Source organism: Panthera pardus, unplaced genomic scaffold (genome assembly GCF_024362965.1).
Source record: "Panthera pardus isolate Hobbes unplaced genomic scaffold, ASM2436296v1 HiC_scaffold_25, whole genome shotgun sequence".
NCBI lineage: Eukaryota > Metazoa > Chordata > Mammalia > Carnivora > Felidae > Panthera > Panthera pardus.
The window spans coordinates 53,878,609-53,900,825 of NW_026526821.1; the positions used below are offsets into that span (position 1 = coordinate 53,878,609).

Genomic DNA, 22,217 nt, shown 5'->3' on the forward strand with positions numbered 1-22,217 from the left:
TTTACAGTATATACACTCAACAAAAAGCTTGGAATGAAACACATGTGATGACACGTTTTTCTCCAGGCAGAGACAAAGCGCGGCTTCACCCTTTCCTTTTCCCGGTTTGTCCTAATTCTATATCACCAGCATTACGTTTTCACAATAATAACAAAATATTTTAAGAAAAAAGACATCCCAGTCGATCACAGCAGAGAAAAAAGGCATCGGGTTTTCACTTTAGCATAGTTTAGAGGATTAATAATTTTCGCTGCTGCTCCTAACGAAGTCAACAGTCCACAGAATTAGTCAACTTTCTGAAAGAGGCGTTCAAAGAACTTCAAAGACATGGCCAAATTTAGCATAAATATTTCTTTTGATCGCCACATATGAATGCCCACAGCTTGCCACCCCCTGGGCCGGGTTCGGAAACTGGCGACCGCGGTCCCGCCCTCGGGTCGGGGACGTACCTCTTCGGTACAGCGCGCCAGCAGCGCTCCGGCAGGGGGAAAACACGCCGGTACGCGCATGCGCCGCGCCCGCCCCGCCTTCGGTTCGCGGCCACATTCTTCGAAAACTGAGCAGAGGCGCAATTGCGCCTGCGGGCAGAGCAGGCGGAGGGGCTGCGCGTTGGGAGGGCGAGGGAGGAGGCGGGGCGAGGGCGGAGTGGCGCATGCGCGGTGGCCCCGCCAGCAGGAAACCCGGCACGCGGGGGCGGGACCGCGCGGGCCGGAGGCAGGAGGCGGGGCTCTCCCCGGCCGCCGCCGCTGCTGCTGCCGCCGCTGCCGCCGCCGCCGTCCCCGCCGCCGCGCATTGTGCAGCAGGCGGGCCCCCGCGCGGCAAGGGCCCTGGACCGGCGCGGCTCCCGGGTATGGTGAGCAAGGCGCTGTTGCGCCTCGTGTCTGCCGTCAACCGCAGGAGGATGAAGCTGCTGTTGGGCATCGCGCTGCTCGCCTACGTAGCCTGTGAGTTCGCGCCCGCGGCCGGCGGGGAGCCCCATTCATTCCCGGACGCCGCGGCAGCGGGGCCGGGGGTCGGGGGGCTGTGGGCAGGGTGGCCCTGCTGCCCGGTCTCCCGCCGCGTACCGGGCGGGACCTAAGCTCCCTGCTTTCACTCCTTTTCGGGGGCTGCGAGGACCCGTTTCCCCTTCTCCGCTCTTGCGGCAAAGCAGCTGGCCAACTTAGGCGCAAACCCTCGAGCGCTTAGGCCCCGGCGCCGAGACCTGGCAGTCCGGCGGAGGTTCCTTGCCCCGGAGCTCTGGGACTGCCGGGCCCGGCACGGCTGAGGCGCCAGCCGAGGCCCCAGCCCGGTGTCCCAGTACCCCCGCCCCGACGCGTGGGACTCCCGTCCACGTCGTCCCGACAGCCGGCGAGGGTCCGGCAGGCGATTCCCGAGCATGCCGCGCGGGGACACCCTGGGGACAGTCGTGGCCGCGCCGCCGTGTTGGTTAAGTAGGATAAAAATACTGTTGCCGTTGGCAGAGCCCCCGCTCCGACTGTTTGCTCCGCAGGAAAATTACTCAGCATTTAACTATTGGGGAGCCAAGTGTTGCTGATCCCCGCCGGCCCTCGGCCGCGCCCAGATGTCCGGGCGCGCAGGGTCCCCGGGGCGCGGCGGATCGGCCCAGTGGGGAGGCGCAGCTCCCGGAGACCCGGGGCGGTGCTTTGCTATGTAAGGTCCTCCTGTCTATCCTGACTCCCGGCCTCTGCCTGAGACAGGGCAGGAGGGGCACTTCGCAGGCAGGTGGTGGACCCTGTGTTTTCTAAGAGGCAGAACCCCCCCCCCCCCCGCCCTTTTATGTTAAGATCTTTTCGATGAGCATATATTATAATTGTTGCTATTAATACGTTACCAAAGACCACAGTTGGACTAGAAATAGCTTACAGTGTAAGCTCCCTTTGAATCCTAGTCACCACACAGACATGCTCTTAAATGAAACAACCTGCTAACTGGTTGAATTACCAAGATCTGGTTCCCGAGATGAGAGGGGACTTGGGAAAGTGACTTCAGTTGAGCTCTAGGAGGACATGTGTTATTAAGACCCAGATTGTCCAGCACAGCCCAGCTGTTCCAGGAGGTGGAGCAGAGAAACCTCAAGCAGGGCTTTTGGATCCTAGGCAGAGTTTCATGCCGGGTTGGGTGTTAGATGGGAGTAGTTTGAAAGGGAGAAAGAGCTCTTAAGTGAATGTGGTCAATCTTGAGCAAGAAAGCTGAGACCCAGGGGAAAGATCACTTAAAATTGCATAATTATTGTTATGAAATAATAATAGCACCTAAATTTGCTGAGTGTTTACATATGTGTGCAGGCATGAGTCTCATTGGCTTATTTAATTAGCTCAACAATCTTGGGAAATACTATGGTCATTCCCATTTTAGAGGTGGGAAAATTTAGACCAAGAGGAATTAGGAACATTTATGGATGATTATACAGATGACAAGCTATAGAGAGCCAAGTTTTGAACCTAGAAAGGCCAGGGAGCTGGGGGTAGAACCCAGGTCTGCAGACGGTTCATTGTTGATCTAGGTTGGACAGAGGTGTTTAGAATTAAATTTTTTTTGATGTTTTATTTTTGAGAGAGAGAGAGAGAGAGACAGAATGTGAGTGGGGGAGGGGCAGAGAGAGAGAAGGAGACACAGAATCTGAAGCAGGCTCCAGGCTCTGAGCTGGAGCTGTCAGCATAGAGCCCCATGCAGGGCTTGACCTCATGAACCATTAGATCATGACCTGAGCTGAAGTCAGACGCTCAACCAACTGAGGCACCCAGGTGCTCCATCGTGATTAGAATTAATAAAGGGAGATTTAGGGAGCCCTGGGAAGTTTTTCAGCATTCATTCAACCAGGAAATCCTGCCAAGTCTTTTCCCTTGGCTGTTACTGTGCATGGTGCTGGGGGACACTGAGGAAGTGCCATCTTGGTGCCTAGAGCAGTGGTTCTCAAACTGGGGAGTATATCAGAATCACCTGGAGGGTTTTCAAAACACAGATTTTTGCCTCCCACCTCAGGGTTTTGATTGAGTAGGTCTGGGTTGTGTATTTCTAATAGCGTCACCTGGGAAGTTGTTGCTATGGTCAGGGGACCACTGGTCTAGAAGGTAAGGTGGCCAAGAATGAGATAACCACCTCGATGAAGGCTGAATTACAAACTGGTATAAAGGAAAGGAATGCATGAAAGATCATGCATGGGACTCCTGAATTAGGGTGATCAGGGACATTTGTTTCCGTGAGAATTGAGGCTTGAGCTGAGAATTGAATGATGTGTGGAATAGGGAGGCTTAGGGGGGAATGTGTTCCAGGAGGACCAGCATGTGCAGAGGTCCTGTGGCAGCCAAGGGCTGTAGGAATGCAAAGAAAGATAGTGTTTTTGGAGCATGAAAATGGTACAGTGATGAGGCTGACCAGACAGGGGCCAAGAGCTGGCCGGCTTGGGAGAGGCCTGGTGCCAGCTTATAAAATCTGATTTTACTTATGAGGGGCTCAAGAACAGGGTGGAGCAGTGTTACTAATGAGCAGGGATGGTACATCTGAGACACTGCCGGAAAAACGTTACAGGGCTCCTGATAGGTGGTGTCCAAGGATACTGAGAATGTAAGTCAGCAGGGAGTCTTACCGACAATCTTGCCCTCCCTGTTAAGAGTGAAATCTCTTTGAAAAAACTGTCCATACTCCCACTTAACACAGCCTCACAGCTAGCCAATTCCCTTTCTGGAAGTGCACTGTCTGCTCCTCTCTCAAGTTCTGCCAGTCTTTCTCATTGCACTTGGATCTTTCTCAAAGGGCTGTTTTTTTGCCTACTTGGGCCGGAGTCTCCCTTCGTGCATCTGAACTCTTCTGGACCATGCCTAGGGGAGTCAGCCCATGACACCTTGCACTGCACTAAAGGTCTTTCCCATGCGTGTGTTTTCTTCTCAGTAAAAGTCCCAGTCCTTGAGAACAGGGTTTCTATCTTCAGTGTTTCAGCCCATGGAGTACTGAAGAGCTCAGAGGTCTGATTGAAAATCTTGCCAACCTACTAGGTAGGTAGCTCCCCAGGTAGAGGCTCAACTGGAATTACCTTTAGTGTTTCTTTAACATGCACATAGTTTGAAAAGTCAAATAGAGTCTTCAGGGTTTGTTAGGCAAAACAGAGTCCCTGCCACTATTTTCCCCTGCTGGGAGGCAAGCACTTCCCTTAGCTGATTGTTTTTGGTGTTTATCTTTGTGCCATAGAATCATATGCTCGTTGATTTTTCATTTGTAGGTATTACCTAGTGACTTTATTCTTTGCAAGATGATTGATTATTTTCTTACCTCCCTGCTTCCCCTGTGTTCACCATCCCCCATGTAGATGTGGTGTAATTTTGAGATCAGCATTTAGTGTATATGTGTATGACTAAATGCTATTCTTCTTGTTAGTGAGCTGTGTTGTGCATGACTTTTGTTTTCGCTGGAGTTAATAAATGGCTTTTTCTTTTTCTTTCTTTTTTTTCCCCCCCTCTCTGTCTACTATTTCTGATTCAATTCCACATGTTTTGTCAGTTGCCCTAAGATGTTCAGAAGCATCAGGACCTCTTGATGGGGCACCTTCCTGAAGAATGGCCCCCACAGCCTTCAGCCCTGCTCTGCCCATTACAGATGTCTTATTCCCTGACTTCCTCTTGCTTATTTTGCACTTACTTCACTTGAATGTGCATTGGAGGAGTTTGAGACATGTGATAAATGTCTTGTCTTCACGTTTAATTGGTAGATTGATGATGTAGAATTCTAGACGAAGATTCCTTCAGAACTCTTCAGGGATTATTGCATTACTTTCTGGCTTCTACCGTAGACCAGTTGTGTCAGGTCAGTGCCTTTTGTGGGGCTTGTGTTTTCTTTCTGGAAGGTGTCAGGATCTTCTTTTTGCTCACAAGGGTCATTGTAGACCACACGTTTCCAGCTCTCTGCTGCCTGGCCTTTCCTCTCTCCCAGAGCTTGGTGGCCTCATGCAGTCAGCATGCCCAGGAGCCGAGGGGGGTGCCCTGCTTCAGTTCTGGGCCCAGCGATTAGTTGTAAACATGTTTCCTCCCCTCTGGGTTGATAACTGACATCATTCAAGGTGATGGTGCTCAGTGAAGAGCCTACCCCCACCCCCCTACCCCCACCCCTTCCTTAGAGTGACACAAACTTGAATAATACATCTTCGTTTTTAAGCCTCATAGGGTCTGGGCTCGCTCATTGCTGCAGCTCAGCAGAGCCTGCCCTGACGCACCTGTCCCCTGATGTGGGAGGTGCACATAGCACCTGTGCCCCATGCACTGGGTCCTCTGGGTCCTTGCAACCCAAGAAACTCTTACTTTTCAGTTCGGGGTTTTTCTTAAATTATTCTTTGTTTCACCTCCTCATTCTCTGTTTTCTCTCTCTGAATCTTATTACGCTGATGTAGTATTACCTGCTCTAGTCCTTTTATTTCCTGTTTTCTCCCTTTAAAAAAAAATTTTTTTTAAGTTTACTTATTTTGAGAGAGAGAGAGTACAAGTGGAGGAGGAGCAGAGAGAGAGGGAGAGAGAGAATCCCAAGCAGGCTCTGCATTGACAGTGCAGAGCCTGATGCAGGGCTCCAACTCATGAACTGTGAGATCATGACTGAAACCAAGAGTCGGATACTTAACCAACTGAGCCACCCAGGTGGCCTGTCCACTCTTTAAAAGTTTTGCTCGGGGCGCCTGGGTGGCTCAGTCGGTTGAGCGTCCGACTTCGGCTCAGGTCACGATCTCGTGGTCCGTGAGTTCGAGCTCCGCGTCGGGCTCTGGGCTGATGGCTCAGAGCCTGGAGCCTGCTTCCGATTCTGTGTCTCCCTCTCTCTCTCTGCCCCTCCCCCGTTCATGCTCTGTCTCTCTCTGTCCCAAAAATAAATAAACGTTTAAAAAAAAAATTTTGTTAAAAGTTTTGCTCTACTTTCTAGACACTTCTGCTTTATATATTTAAAAAAAATTTTTTTTTAATATTTATTTTTGAGAGAGCGAGCATGAGTGGGGGAAGGGCAGAGAGAGGGAGACACAGGATCCGAAGCAGACTTCAGGCTCCGAGCTGTCAGCACAGACACAGGGCTCGAACTCACTGACCATGAGATCATGACCTGAGCCACGGTTGGTTGCTTAACCGACTGAGCCACCCAGGTGCCCCTACTTTACATTTTAAAGCTTCTAATGATTTTTTAAAAAAATTATTTTTGCTATCATTTTTCATTAATATGAGTTCTTTTTTCCTCTGGATTAAAAAAAAAAACAGAAACAAACAAAAGCAGTGGCCTTTATTTCATGGCTGTATTCTTTTCATGGTAGTTTTGTTTATTTTTCATTCTCACTAAAGAATCTCTTCCCTCCTGGTCCCTTCCCACTTTTCTTCTTGGAGGCTTTCGTTGGCCTTCTGGTGGCCCTAGGTTGTCCACTCCTATTTGAGAGAGTGCTGTAGGTCTGTCCTCTGAGCCCTGGTGCCCAGGCTCTGCCAGCTGTCTGCTGGACGAGGAGGCCTGGCTGCCCGCATCCTGGAGCCCCCGTGGGGACAGGACTTCAGGTCTGAGCGGTACCGTGATCATCGTCCCAGGTGGACCTGGGGCTCCCCAGTCTGAGACCCCCTTCCAGAGAATGGACTGCCCATCTGCTGCCGGGCGGGGAGTACAGCTGCCAGTCATGCTGCTGTTTGCACACATTTGAAAGCCAGAACCCCTGTCTCGGTGGACTTGTCACCCCATTTCCAGAGGCACAAGGCAAGACCATTCCTGACTCTGCCGGGTGCGGCTGGGCCTCCCCACTGTCTGTCCCAGGTGTTCTCTTGACTTTGCCTCATCCTCCTCTTGCCTTCTAGCTGCATTGTGTTCCCCTTTTCCCACCCCCACCCCCCAGGCCCAGACCTTAAACAAGAATGAAAAAGAAGTCTTTCTGCTGTAGTGATTTCAGGAGCCATTACTTTCACCCTCAGCTCTTGAAAGCTAGAGTTGTGATACCCTGTCATCCTCATGTAAGTTTTGGCATATCAGGGATCTTGTGGTAATGACGCTGCAGCCATGGCACCCTTCAGTCCTGTCGCTTGCACCCCACTGAAGAGAAATGCTACGAAATGAAACACTGAAAACCATATAAAAGCGCGGTTTATGTGTGTTTGCTTTGCATTTGTGGAAACAGACTGCAAACTTGTCTGATTCGGGCTTTCGTTAGAACAGCTTTGCCCTTAATCTGATCAGCCCCGCGTGACTAGGGACCGTCCCTCGAATTCACTCGGTAAACATCCACCAGCCTGCTGCCAGGGAGATAGCATCCTGATGCCAGCTGCCTCCAGGGAGGAAAGGGGGGGAAAGACAAAGCAAATAGTACAGGTGCTTGTTCCAGACTTACCTGAGCATGAGGATCAGCCAGCGCTTGTGAAGTGCAGGTTCCCAGGATCCTTGAGACCCTGGGAATCCATTCCTTGGGGGTTGGGAGGGGCACCTCAAAGTTGTTTTGAGCCCTCAGCATTTTAGTTTAATAATTTACACACCTGTTTTCTCTTATTCCTAATGAAAGACTAATTCAGCAAACAGGCAAATACTCTTCTGCCTAGATTTACCAGCTGTTCTTTGTTTCCACATTTGTTCTTTTTCTCTGTTTTAACGTGTACATCTTTGTGTTGAAATATTTGAAAGTTACCCCACCTTTAAATACTTTCACGTAGATCCCCTAGAACTAAAGGCATCTTCTGTATAATGTCACCACCATTACACACTCTAAAAATTAACATAAATAATACTGTCTAGTGGACAGGCCATGTTTGAGTTTCCCCCAGTTGTACCATCAATGTCTTTGATAGCCTTTAAAAAAAAAATCTTAATGTTTATTCATTTTTGATGGGGGGAGGCAGAGAGAGAGGGAGACACAGAATCGGAAGCAGACTCCAGGCTCTGAGCTGTCAACACAGAGCCTGACGCGGGGCTCAAACCCACAAACCATGAGATCATGACCTGAGCTGAAGCTGGATGCTTAACAGACTGAGCCACCCAGGTGCTCCCCACCCTCCCCCACCTTTTTTTTTTAAACTCTAGGATCAGTTAAGGTTTATATGTTGCATTTGGCTGTTACGTCTCTAATTTTTTTTTTTTTTAATTTTTTTTTTTTTTAATAACATGTACCTTTAAAAAAAAGCCAGTTGTCCTGTAAAACATCTCACATTCTGCGATGTGATTTGTCTGATTGCTTCCTTATAATTAAAGTCAGCTGAACATTTTTATAATAGTGCTTGATGATTTGCCTTCCATCAGGGTTGCCCCACTGTTGATGACACGTTTGATGCCTGGAAGGGTTGGCCATCGCCGCACTTCATATTAAAGGTGCAAGGTGCCTTTTCTTGGTAGAAAGTCCCAGAGGTGGTTCTCAGAGAAGGAGTGGCTTCTCGTCCAGCGAGTGCATTCAGTGCCCATTGGCAGTCCTTGCCTAGATCACTTTTCACACTGGGAAATCCAAAATGCTGCTTTTCTTGAGTTTATTTTTATTTTATTTTTTAATGTTTATTTTTGAGAGAGAGAGAGAGAGAGAGAGAGAGAGAGAGAAGAGCGCGCGTAAGCGGGGGAGGGGCAGAGAAAGAAACACACACAGAATCTGAAGCAGGCTCCAGGCTCCGAGCAGGAGCCCGATGCGAGGCTCGACGCAGGTCAGGTCAGGTTAGATCTGACCTGAGCCAGAGTCGGATGCTTAACTGACTGAGCCACCCAGGCGCCCCTGCTTTTCTTGAGTTTATTAACTTGCATTCTTCTGAAAAGAACTTGCCTCCCTCTATCTTCTCTCACTTTCTGTAGTAATTTCCTGTGCCTGTTGTAATGTTGCCACAAACAAGGTGGTTTTCAAACGAGAAATTTATTCTCTTACTGTTCAGAGGCCAGACGTCTGAAATCGAGGTGCTGACAAGGCTCCTCTCCCTCCGAAGTCTCCATTGAGGCTCCAGATGTTTTGGCGTGTGGATGCATCCCTCCCATCTTCCTCTGTGGGTGGTCACGTTGCCGCCTCTTGCTGTCACATCTCCCCTGGGTCCCCTATGAGGACACATGGTGCTGGATTTAGGGCCCAACTGAATAATCTAGGGTCATCTTTTGGTCTCAAGATACTTAATTACACCTGCAAAGCATCTTTTTCCAAGTAAGGTCATAGTCAAGGTTCTAGGGATTAGAATGTGGACATATTTTGGGGGGGTCACCAATCAATTCACCCCTCCTGTTTAAAAAAAAAAAAACCACTGTGGACTCAGAGTCTTTGAGCACTACCTTGATCTCCAGATGTTCTGGGCTCATCTTTCCCTGCTCCAGTCCTGGAATTAGCCATTTCTCCAAGGCTCCCTGCTTTCTCTCACTGGAGAATATTGTTTAGGAATCAGAGCCTGGGCCCTGGTTGTGCACATTGCCATTGAGGTGTCCTTGCTCCCAGGGCTTGTAGGGAACAGAGCCGGGAAGCATGCACACTTTATCTTCCTTACCTTCCCCCATTCCATATTGCTGTCTCCTTTTTCCCACTGTGAAAATCTCATTTCTAGCATCAGTAAAAAAGTCATCAGCTCTCTACCACCATACAGACAGAACAGTTTCAGAATTGCTATGTCAGTACCACTACCAGTAACAAACTTGGCGAAATTCAGGATTTCTTTGGAGTTCTTTTTGTCCTCAGAATATGTCCTACTGAGGATGTGCAGTTAGAGTATTGTGTTCAGAAGCTACTTGTGATAATTTTTTTTAAAATGCTGAAACAAGTTAGGGTCATGCTTTGGTTTGCGACCAACTTCTTTTTACTAAAGTATTTCAGCCATGTACATGGTTCTGAGTCAAACTACATGAAACATTGGATTTGGGGGCAATCTCGAGCCATCCGCACACTTCTGGTTTGTTTTACGCATCTTATTACAAACGTCAGCATTTAGTCCAGGTGTATGTATGCCCCTGCTATCCGTTTTTACTGAGCGGGTAGCATCCTGTGTAGACTGTTTGCCTCCCTTTCCTGGAGAGCGAGGGCTTTGTGTGGGTGCACACAGCCGCCCCCTGTGCTGTTGTGCAGCTGCATAGTACTCCTGTGTGCACGCACCAGTCTCCTATGGAAGGCATTTATTTCCAAAATGCTGCTGTTGCAAATACTGCTGCAGTGAATAGACATGTGCGCATGCTGTCACCAGGGGTTGTGAGCAGCCGTCTCCTCTCAGCCTCCCCAGCCGAGGCTGCTGGCAAACGTTTGACTTGTCACCAGCCTGAAAATGGCATCTCCTTGTTTTAATTTGCATTTCTTTTATTGTGTCATGAAGCTGCTTTTGAAATGTTTAAGGACTATATATATATATATATATATATATATATATACACATTTCTGAGAACTGTTTATGGGTTTGCTCATTTTTCTATTGAGTTGTTGGTTCTCTTTTGCGCTTATTTATTTATGTAGGTTTCACACCCAACATGGGGCTTGAACTTATGACCCTGAGATCAAGAGTCTCATCCTCCCCTGACTGAGCCAGCCAGGCATCCTTCTTTTCCACTGATCTCTCAATATCTCTCTCTATATATGTTAACTGTCCTCTGTGAAGTGAATGGCGACTATTTTCTCACGCCTGGTGTGGTAGGGAGGAAAGTATATTTGGTCTTTGTCTCCTATTCTTGGCACAAAGCTCCTAAAACCCTTGGGATTTCCTGAGCGATGGGAGTGTCTTTTGTTATTCATGAGAGCCTCTCTTTGATCACACGTGAGTTGATGCCAATGAGGTGACTTAGGGTGGGTCCCTAGGTAGCCATGGTGGGCCAGTCATGAGAAGGACCGGCCATGTGCTTAGAGGGTTGGCACTCCGGCCCCACCCAGCGTCCTCCAGGAAGAGAATGGGGTGCTGGAGATAGAGCGCTACAAAAACTTGAACAGTGGGATTTGTTGAACTCCCCGGTTGTTGAATGCAAGGAGGTACTTACGGAAGGCTGTGGGAGCTCCAGTCCTGTCACCCTGCTTTGCCGTGTACATCTCTTTCACTTGGCTGTTTCTGGGTTGTATCCTTTATAATGAACCAGTGCATGTAAGTAAACTGTTTTCCTGAATTCTGGGAGCCATTCTAGCAAATGATCAAACCCAGGTATGGGGTCATAGGAGCCCTTGCTTTATAGCCACTTCATCAGAATAGGGACTTGTGATTGCCATCTGAAGTGGGGGGAGTCTTGTGGGATTGAGACCCTAACTGGGGTCTGTCCTAATTCTAGATTGTTAGTGTCAGAATGAATTGGAATTGTTGGACACCCATACAGTTAGTGTCCAGAGAGTTGGAGAATAGGTTGTTAGTGTGGAGGAAAAAAAAATCCACACATTTGGTGTCAGAGGTGTTCTGACGGCAGAAACAGATTGGACCTGGGAATCTTTGTTTCCAACAGTTCTATTTTCCCCACATTGTTCTTAAGACACTGGTCAAGGTATTCCTTGAGAGAAATGAGACCAGGGACTATGAAGGAATGGAGATGCCCTCAAGGCCCAGGGGTTGCTACTTAGAGGAGGGATAAGATTTGGACGGTAGGGTTGAAGGCAAAGACGCCAGCATGACCATGGCATTGGAGGAGATAGGGTGCAAGGAGCAGGAGTCCTTCAGGCCCTTAAAGGCAGCATTTGAAGTCTGTCCCCAGCATAGTCTTTATTCAGTGAGACGAATTAACATTTGATCAAAATTCATACGGCGCAAGAAGAGATTTTGGTGAACATACCCTGAATTTTCAAGCATTAGGGCAGGGTCACGTGGAATCAGTTTTGCGTTTGGGGGCAGCCTGCCTAGCCGGGATGTCGCAGTCTGCTGTGTGCATCCCGGACCTTGTGTAGATGTGCTGGTGGGTTGTAGGCCTGCTGTGTGGTACTGCTGTGTAAGCCAGGAAACCCAGAGCATGGTTGTGATGTGGAAGAGCTTTCACGAATGGATGTTTAACAGGCAGGGCCTGTTACCAGATTCTCCATGTGCCTTGAATCCACATTAATGCCTGCTTCACTTTTTCCCCCCTTGCTGTATGTTCTACAGATGTCTTGGGTCTTAGGAGTTCCTGAAAGATCCATGTGGGAGGAGTGATTCCTCCCACGGAGAAGGGTAGTTTCACTTGCTCTTGTTAGGCTCCATAGTTTGGCTTGGAGACAGTCACCTAACCCTGTTGTTCCATTTTTACGCACTTATAAAATTGGAATACTATGTTTTCTTACTACCTTGCAGGCAGTAGTACTTTTTAATGTTTATTTATTTTTGAGAGAGACAGAGACAAAGCTTGAGCGGGGGAGGGGCAGAGAGAGAGGGAGGCACAGAATCCAAAGCAGGCTCCAGGCTCGGAGCTGTCAGCACAAAGCCTGACGCGGGGCTCGAACTCACGAGTTGCGAGATCATGACCTGAGCAGAAGTCTGATGCTCAACCGATCGAGCCACCCAGGTAGTAGTACTTTTTAAAAAGCATTATGAGGAATTGAAAGAATTTCTTTAAAGAGATGATAGCTTCAGTTGATGAGCCACCTGGGAGAAAAGATGTTTCCAGGTGTAGGTGTGAGAAAGTGACCTGTGGGGAGGGACTGTCCTTGCTCAGGAAGGGCAGTGACAGCGGGCAAGTGGGTGCTCCCCAGACGGTGGACCGAGGAACCCCTTTGAAGAGCAAGGGTGAACATCAAGTTAATCCATCAGTTTCTTTGAGTTTCTGGTTAAGCTTTCTATGTTTCTAACCAAAATAAGTTACGTGCTGTAAAGTATCAGTAGCAAACGCTTGGACTGCTTTATCGTAGTCTTTTTCAGAAAGGGTCTGAACGTCTTGGAAAGTGAAAACAATTTTGTTAGGGTGGTGAGACCTTGGAATTTTATTGTTAGTATCTTTGAACATTTTTATAGTCTTTCTGAAAACAGACATGCTGTTTCTAATTTAGAATTCTGTTGACATATGTAATGTAAGTGATCTGAGTTTCGTTTATTTATTTTGAAAGATGTGAGCAGACAGCCATGTTATACCAGCAACAGAAGACTGAGGGTTAGGATGGCTCCATTGGAGTCAAATGAAAGAATCCCATTAATCTGACGTGACAATCCTTGGGAAATGGTTACTAGCTGTGAATGATAAGGGCCACGAACAGTGGTTCTCCACATAAGGATCTTAGGTCTTGTTCTTCCTTTTAGTTTTTTTGTTTTGTTTTGTTTTTGGATAGAATCTTATTCTAATTCCTTGATCTCTTTATTCCCAGTGCATCTTAATTATTTAAAAGACGTAATTCCTGTCCCAGGCTCTCAAAGTAATGAACCTCCCCCCCCACCCGCCCCACTTCCTGCTCCCACCCCTGGTGCACATGCTGTAATGCAGTATGAGGAGTGGCCTGCTTTGATAACGCTACTGTCTGGCAGGGAGGCGGGGATAATCTCCCCATTTTATAGATGGGGAAAATGAGACATAGGGTGATTATATGACCTGCCTTGGCACTTAGCCTGATACTCCATCATGGTGTAGAGGGACCTGAAGGAACCCCATTTCTTAGCTTCAGTGTAGACTTTTACAGACACTTGTGCTGAAACAATGTTTTACTCTGAAGCAGCCCCAGTGGGGTGCCTACAAGGCGGAGGGGCCAGGAGGTTTTGTAGAGGACCCTACTCCTGGGCATTGGTCCTTGCTGGTGGGTGATCGGCTGGCTTCTGGTCCTCCGTTTGGCCCTGCAGTGGGAGCACCCCCTCTTCTTTGCGACTGTAACCTGGCTGATGAGCATTGTGGGTCCAGGTGGCTGCTGGGCAGCTGGTCTGCGTTGAAACCCATGCAGCTTAGGTGGTTGGAAGGCCTGTTCCTCTGTCCCAGCAGCAGCGTCCTGTCCAGGACACGGTGCTGAGTTTGTAGGGCCCGCAGCCCTTCTGAGCCAGAGTGGCGGGTCTTGTACCTGCATCTGCCTGGCTCACCTACCCTGTCCCCCACCACTGAGCGCCGGGACCTTCCTGAGGCCTCTAAGGCACCTGCCCACCTCACGCCTTGTGCTCCAACACCCTTGCCCCTCGTCTGCCTATCCATTCTTCCCCTCCCCCCTTCCACACTCCCACCTCCCCTTTCTCACACACCCACCTCACCTACAGTTGCTGCTACTCCCTGCACTGCCCACTCCCTTCTGCTTCCTCTCTCCCTCTCCCTCTCCCCCTTCCTCATTCCCCACCTGTCCCCTCACCCCCTCTCCCACCCTCCTCCCCAGTCGCCCACCCAGTCTGTCCTGTCCTACTCATGTCTCTTTCTCTCTCTCCCAGCTCTCACCCCCAGCCCCACACAGACACCCCCGTCACACTCACCCCCACATCTGGCTTCTCCCATATACCTCTTCCCTCATGTTAGTCAGGGGCTTTCCTCATGTTCTCCAGGGCTGTGCTATTCCTGACTAACGCCATGGGTAGAAGGCTGGCATTTTCCAGGCCTGTTCGGGTGACCTACGGACACAGCCATTCCATGGGCTTCTGTCCCTGTGGATGGCCACCTACCAGTGGGGAATCATTGCATTGGTCATGGGCGTGGCACACGTGGCTGTGGTCTAGATGACTCCAGTGGGCACTGTGGTCTGAAATGTCCCTCCTGAGTCCCTCCCGCACCTTCTTTCCTTCTCCACCTCTTCAAATACAAAATGAAAAGGCCAACTTAAAACCATCCTCAAGGGGCGTCAGGGTGGCTCGGTCACTTAGGCGTCAGACGCTTGGTCTCTGCTCAGGTTGTGATCTCACGGTTTGTGAGATCGAGCCCCAGAGCCCCGAGTTGGTCTCTGTGCTGACAGCGTGAGGCCGCTTGGGATTCTCTGCCCCTGCCCTCTGCCCCCAACCTAAATAAATAAACAAATAAGAGTAGATAATTCGTAAATAGGAAAATAATGTACTTTACTCAGTGTGGAAAAACAGAATGAAGTACAATGATAAAATCAGTCTTTCAAATTTTAGGATAGTAAAATGTCTTCCCACATACAGGTAGTGATGTCTCTTCATTTTCAATGAGATCTTTCTTTTTGGCCCTCAGTGAAGTTTTATAATTTTTTTCATGTAGGTTTTATTTTTGTGGAATTTATGTCTATCAAGTTTCTCTTTAGTATTTTACATAAATATCCAGTAGCACACATATTATTGACAGCAACTTTAAAAAAAAAAAAAATGTTTATTTATTTTGAGAGAGAGCACACATGAGCCAGGAAGGAGCAGAGAGAGAGAGAGAGAGAGAATGAGAGAGAGAGAGAGAGAGAGAGAGAGAGAGAGAGAGAATCCCAAGCAGGCTCCGTGCTATCAGCACAGAGTCCAACATGGGGCTTGAACCCACAAACTGTGAGATCTTGACCTGAGCCGAAACTGAGTCAAATGCTTAACTGACTGAGCTACCCAGGTGCCCCGACATAGCAACGTTTTTGTTTTTGTTTTTGTTTTTAATGTTTATTTATTTTTGAGAGAGAGACAGACAGAGCACTAGTGGGGGAGGGGCAGAGAGGGAGGGAGACACAGAATTTGAAGCAGGCTCCAGGCTCTAAGCTGTCAGCACAGAGCCCCATGCGGGGCTCGAACTCACGAACTGTGAGATCATGACCTTGAGCCAAAGTCGGATGCTTAACCTACTGAGCCACCCAGGCACCCCTCGACACAGCAACTGCAGAATTTCCCACAGCAAGCTGCAGAATTTCCCCCAAAGTTGTATTCCATTTTTAAAAAGTTTCTCCTTCATGCTTTGTACTGATCCTTACATATACACATTTTCTTTTTCCATCTTGTTCTTAATCATAGTGTTCTACTTTCTAAAAACGGTTACTACACCTTTATGTGTTCTGTCATAGTTTCACATTCTGGGTTTGGCCACATGAAGGCTCCTTCCTCCATTTGGAAGTTGTGGTGAAGAGTCTGAACTGTCCTTTCCTTCCTACCTACTTAAAAAAAAACAAAACCAAAACCAAAACAAAAAAAAAACCCAACCTTTTCTTCCGGCTTTCTTTGCCTTCGGCAATCTAAAAATAGATCCAACCAAGCTTACTATCAGACCTAATCAGTGATGCTCATTGGAAGTTAGTTGAAAAGGAAGTCGAGCTGTTGCTTGTTAGTTTTCAGCAGATTCATCATCTACTTGGGCAGCAAATGTTTTTTGAGTGGCCTGCTCTGTGCTAGGGTCTGGAAATGGAGGCTTTCTATGGACTTCTGTTCCCACTGGGTAGTAATTGATCAGAGGGCAAGAACTCTGGGTCAGTTTCAGGGTGAATCCTGAGAAGTGAGGTCTGCGATTGTGATTTAGGCTTTGTGATCTGCTACAGCGATGGTAAAGGCATGCTCTCGTCTCTCCTGCCCATAGCACTGATGCTGGGCTGGACTGGGAAGGATTCACCCTTTGTTGCTCTCCTTTTTCTTTAGTTAATCTGTTTCTTCTTTTTGTCAGAAAACTAAAGAGATGCCCTTATTTGGTAGCCTTAGGCAAAGATTGAAGAATCCAAGTGCATGTTTGCTTTCTGGGGTGGTCTGGCATTTTTCTATCTTATTCGTACCTGTGTCTCCAGATTTTATGTTACTGTCTTGTGCAGATTAAGCGGTTTTTGAATGTTTACTTAATTGAATATAATACCATGCAGTAGAACCTTGAGAATATGTTTGAGTGGAACGAGTTTACAAATTTTTTGCCTCCTTTCCTGAAGAGGCAGTAGTGGTTTTCTCAGGTGAAGATTTGGGAACAGAATGTATTTTAATTCCAGCTGCGAGAAATAAACACATAGTTGTTACAAGTATCATGGTAAATACCATGTTATCTTTCTGTTGATAGGTTGTTGCCTCTGAGTACCCAGCTGAATTGAACCTGGAAGAAAGAAAGGTTTTCAGTGGTTAAGGGTTACTTACATTTGGATAGTAAGGTGCAGAGGGCATTGATATGTGTCTTTGGGGGTCTATTTTTAATTCATAATTTTAACATCCTAACAGTATGGAAGCGCTTGGAAGATCCTCTCCCTGCTCCTCCCCCTTCTAGCTAACCCAGTTTTCCCTTCCTGTCTGTTACTTGTTGACAATTTAGATGTATGTATGAATCACCCAGATAGTTTCCTGTGCATTATGTGTTCATAAAATATATTTAGGTGTTTTTGAAATGTAAATGTTTTTATACTATGGATTTTCTGTGATTTGCTTTTGTATTTAATATATGGAAAAAATCTTTTAACACAGATTTCATTCAAAAATCTAAATGGTTGCTTAGATCTCAGTGATAGATGTATGTATCATAGGCTGTCCTCATTTAAAGGAAGGTTTTGCATGGCTGAAGTTTTCAATGGGAGAGTTCTTTCCTTTCAAACTCTTGTTCTTACAGCTTTCTTGAATAAGAGTGACACCTGTTACAGATAACTCAATATTTGGAATTTTAAAGCTTTATTTTTTTTAATGTTTTTATTTTTGAGAGAGAGAGAGAAAGAGACACAGTGCTAGTGAGGGATGGGCAGAGAGGGAGGGAGACACAGAATCTGAAACAGGTTCCAGGCCAGAGCCCAACACAGCGCTCTAACTCACAAAGTGTGAGATCATGACCTAAGCCGAAGTTGGACGCTCAACCGCCTGAGCCACCCAGGCGCCCCTTAAAGCTTTACTTTAAAAACTGTCTTGGGTTTTCAAGGTCAGTGTGTGGAAGTTCGATTGTAATTTTCATTCTGCTACATTGTTTATGTGAGTGATAGGATGGACAGGACAGGGGCCTTGACCTCAGTGACCTTGGTGAGGAGGTAGAGACACAAGCAGGTATAAAGCTCTGCAGTGGTACCAAGAAAGGGTCAGAGAGGGCATCTGAGGGATGGTAAGGCCCACATAGGGCTTAGAAAGATGACAGAAGAGAGTCACCTGACCCAGAGAAGTGGAGGGTTGGGAGGGCCTCTGTGAAAAGGGGAAGAACAGGGCCAGGATTTGAAGTCAGCGCAAGCACAGTGCACTCAGACATCAGGGTTCAGTGTTACTGTGCCGGGGGAGAGCGTGAAGGGGCAGTGAGTAAAGCTGGAGGGGGCTGCAGAAGGGTCCCTCGGGTGTCCTGCCCAGGAGGACAGGCAGAGAGAACCCAGGGATTGGCTTGCATTTGGTGAGGGCACTCCTCCTGGGCATGGGGGAACCAAAGGGAGGGAGCAATAACCCCTTTGGGGAGAAAGTCAAATGCTGTGATTATGTCAGGACTTGGCTGTGCAGTGAATGTAACACAGAGGCTCTGTCCCTAAGTGTGCTGGGTCAAGCTCATAGCGACCCATTCCTAAACAAACTTTATCTTAACAACTTGGTTTCTATCAGAGACGTCAGACCATCTATAAGGCACTGATTATTTCCTAAGTGGGAAGTGGAAATATGATGTAAGAATCCCTAAGACATTCGGTGGGGTAGGAAGCCTAGGGAGGTTTGAGTATGTTCGGAACCATGCTGGCCTATTCATGACAGGTGGAGGAGTGGAGGCCAGGATACTGGGGATGAGCCGTGCATCCTGCGTGGCTGGCATTAGGGTGGGGGAGGGTGTGCCCTGTGGAACCCTCCTTCACATGGCGGGGGGCAGTGAAAAGAAATTCTGGAACTTTTCTAAAGTATGTTTGTTTACTTTGAGAGAGAGATCAGGGGTGGGGCAGAGAGAAAGAATCTCAAGCAGGCTCTACTCTAGTCGCATGGAGCTTAACGTGGGGCTCAAACTCACGAATGTCAAGATCATGACCTGAGCTGAAATCAGTAATTGGGCACTTAACTGACGGAGCCACCCAGGCGCCCCAACTCTGTTGTCCTCTTAACAAAACATGGGGTGTCTGAGAATGTGAACATGGGAGAAGATCAAAGGGAGGCCGTTTCCTGCAGAGGTGCTCAGATTGTAGGGCAACTGGCATCACTTAGAGCCCTTGTTAAAACCCAGTGGCTGTGCCCCACCCCACAGTTTCTGATCTGAAGCCCTCAGTGGGCCTTAGGCATTTCAGACAAGTCCCCACATGATGCTCCTGCCACTGCTCGGGGACACACTTCGTGTAGCTCTGTTCTAAACAACCATTTGTCCTGCGCACCTATGGAGAGTCCCCATGGAAGAGAGTTTCTCTCATCCGGGCTTTAAATTTTTTTTTTCTTTTTTTACATTTATTTTATTTTTGAGAGACAGAGAGACCGAGCACAAGTGGGGCAGGGGCAGAGAGAGAGGGAGACACAGAATCTGAAGCAGGCTCTGGGCTCTGAGCTGACAGCACACAGCCCAACATGGGGCTGGAACCCGTGAACTGCGAGATCGTGACCTGAGCTGAAGTCAGACAGATGGAGGCTTAACTGATTGAGCCACCAAGGTGCCCCTTATCCGGGCTTTTAAAACAGAATAGTAGTTTCTTGAGATGATAATTGAATTAATCGTTTTGGATTTCAAGTTTTTCTCACCAGTTTGGGAGAATTTAATAGGTCACCCTGTGCTTTGCAGGCTGTGATGCTGCCCTACCTGGAAGGGACAGAAGGAACTCAATGTCCTCTCCAGACCAAAAAAACATATTTCACACTTTCTTCTTGCAAGATGTAGAAATTAATAGAAAAGTATAGAAACGTATTCTGTGAATACACTTGTGGGTAGTTCTAAACATGTATATAGTTTTAAAAGGCAAAAAATATTGGTTCTACTAAGTTTCTGTTCTCACTTAATATCGACATTTTTAACATGTAAATACTCTTTGGAGGACCAGATGTCCTGTGTAAAGCCCATGCTTTCTTGCCTTTTTAACCACTTTGTAAAAAAAAGGAACTTCTTGGGACAAAATTTTTTCCCATGGGAATGTTGGTATGCTTTTATTAGGTAAGCCTGTGAGGAGGTCAGAATCATTTCAAATGTTTTACAGCTCAAGTTCGGGACCTGCCAGCCTCGAATGCAGGGAACACAGGGCAGGCTCTAGAAGGTGCTCTCCCTGCAGCCTGGCCTCCGGGAGGGCCCAGAAGAGAGCTAGTGTCGCAGGGAGGTCCGATAAGCAGGTGCTTTCCGTGAGGACTGTGAAGCCTGCCAGTTACTGGGGTCTGCTCGGCCACCCCAAGTATCCTTTTCCTGTGGGGCAGTTTTCATCCTGTGTAACTGCTTAGGACAGTGACAGACCTGGCTGGCTGCCCAGCATCCAGGCTTTGGAGCTAGACTCCTTCAGGTCAGGCAGAAAGCAAGGATCCCCATTCAGTGGTTTCTTGTTTGAAGAATTAAAAACAGAAGAAGATCTCCTAATTTGAACCTTCCAATCCATTTAAACACTTTTAATACTTTTCTTATTACGAGAGTAATGCATGAAAGAAAAAGTAATGTGTATTCTTGTTTGAAAAGCTTCAAAGGTTACCCAAGGGGAGTCAGATATTTGCTGTCTCCTGGTACTAGGATTGTTGAGGCTCATGGCTGGGAGCAAGGATGCATCTTTCCTCAGCACATTTAAAGTTTTGTTCAGGCGGAGGCAGGCAGCCCGGGTGGTTGGGGAGGGAGGGATTCCCCACGACTGTAGCCCTGACCCGGGGTTTTACCAAGGCGACGAGTCTGTGCAAAGCTGTGCTTGGACGCGATGAAGGGTACACATGCACTTGGTAGGGGATACGTCGAGTGGGGAGGAATTAAATCCTGTACCCTGGGTTGAGTCGAGGTCTGCCTCATCGGTAGACGAAAGGGCTGGGGACATACCTGTCTGTTTCGTTTCTATTTATGTTGTACTGCTTTACCAGTTACTTCAAAACTTAGTGGTATAAAATAGCAGCCGTTTTGTATGCTATGTAATAAAGCAGTGGGTCAGGAATTTGAAATGCAGATGTTCTCTGCACAAGTTTTCTGGAAATGCAGAAGTTCTCCGGAACTTCAGCTGGAATGGCTCAAACGGCTGGGGCTGGAGAATCTACTTCCTGGAGGTTTCTTTGCTGCCACATCTTTGCCTCTGAGGATCGGCTCAGCTAGGACTGGCTGTTAGCCCCGGCAGGTGACCTGTCTGCCAGCGGGGTGATCAGGCCTCTTCCACAGCGGCCCAGGGCCCCCAGAGCCGGCGTGCCAGCAAACTTAGCGGAAGGGCACGCTGTCTGCGACCAGCTCCAAGAGCCACATGGCATCACCCCTGCCCTCCCCTGTGCTGGAGAGGGTCACAAGTCCACCAGATTCCAGGGGAGGACGCACACACCCCACCTCCTGACAGGAGGCGTGTCCAAGAATTTTTGGTCAGGTCTTTAGTGCCGCCAGGGAGGCACTGTGTACAAAACACAATGACACCATACAGCTTTGCAGTGAGCACTTGGCACAAAGTGAGTCATAGCCCAGACGAGGCGTTCTGTTGTAGTTAACACGCTCAGAAAACCTTGAGAGGAACAGTAAACAGAGTCACAGAATGCGTGCAGCCGTGTTGATGTACTTCAGTGTGGCTGGAACTTCCTCTGCCAGTTAGACTCACTTTCCACGAGCTCCAGGTGCCTGGTATTGTACAGGGCTTCTGATTTGAATGCTTCTCTAAATTAGAGTTTCCTTGACCTGAGCAAGCGGGGATGGGAATAGCTGCACACTCTGCTGAAATAGGGAGCACCTTCAGCACTCATGGGCTCTGTTGCCCTCCTTAGGACTCATGACCTCAGCGTCACTCAGTTTTAGTTGGAGCACACGCCACGCAGGGCCGCTGAGGCTGGGGGATTAGCTTGGAGGACAGGACAAGAAAAAAACAAAATCAAGATGTCTTTTTTCACCAGAGATGGGGGTGACTCTGGGGCCTGGGAATGAGGCCTCACACTTGGAAGTGTTGGGGGAGTGAGGGCTGTCACTGGCCTTGTGACCTTGAGCAAGTCCCATGAGACTCCTCGTGGCTCCTATCTTCAGCTGTGAAATGGAGATAATAGCATGACCTTGTGACTAGAAACAGTGAGCAAGAAAGGCCCGTGGGGGGCCACTGGCGGTGACACTGGCATCGCTGTGCTTCCTGGTCACAGGCCTTGGCCTTGTCACGAGATTCCCCAGGGCTGTGGCCATCACCTGGCTGTATGCAGCAGTCAGTGCCACGTTCTCTTGAACCTCTGACATATGAGTCACAAGCAGGTGTCCTACCTGCACCTCTGGCTGGCGCTGGCCTTCCCAGCTCCAGGCCTCTGTTTCTACTTGCCTAGTAGACATCTTTAGCCTGGATCACTACGGGATGCATCCAAGGGAATATGTGCTAATCCCAGACCATGGTCCCCTCCCCCAGCCGTCTCCTGATAACACCCATTCACCACCCCACCCTGATACACCGCCTGTCCCCTCCTGTCCTCTGCATTCTCGACCCATCTGTCCCTCACACCCCTACTTCCTGTTAGGCCAGAACA

At 48.3% G+C, this 22,217-nt stretch overlaps 1 protein-coding gene across 2 annotated transcripts in view; it reads left to right on the top strand.

The window, feature by feature from the left end:
* The first annotated feature begins 733 nt into the window (after positions 1-733).
* Positions 734-22,217, top strand: part of UXS1 (UDP-glucuronate decarboxylase 1) — a 95,767-nt gene continuing 74,283 nt past the window's right edge. For both annotated transcript variants that reach the window (XM_019428482.2, XM_019428483.2), the window contains exon 1: positions 734-944. In XM_019428482.2, the coding sequence (XP_019284027.1) occupies positions 851-944 (94 nt within the window). In that variant the 5' untranslated portion in view covers positions 734-850. The remainder of the gene's footprint in view (positions 945-22,217) is intronic.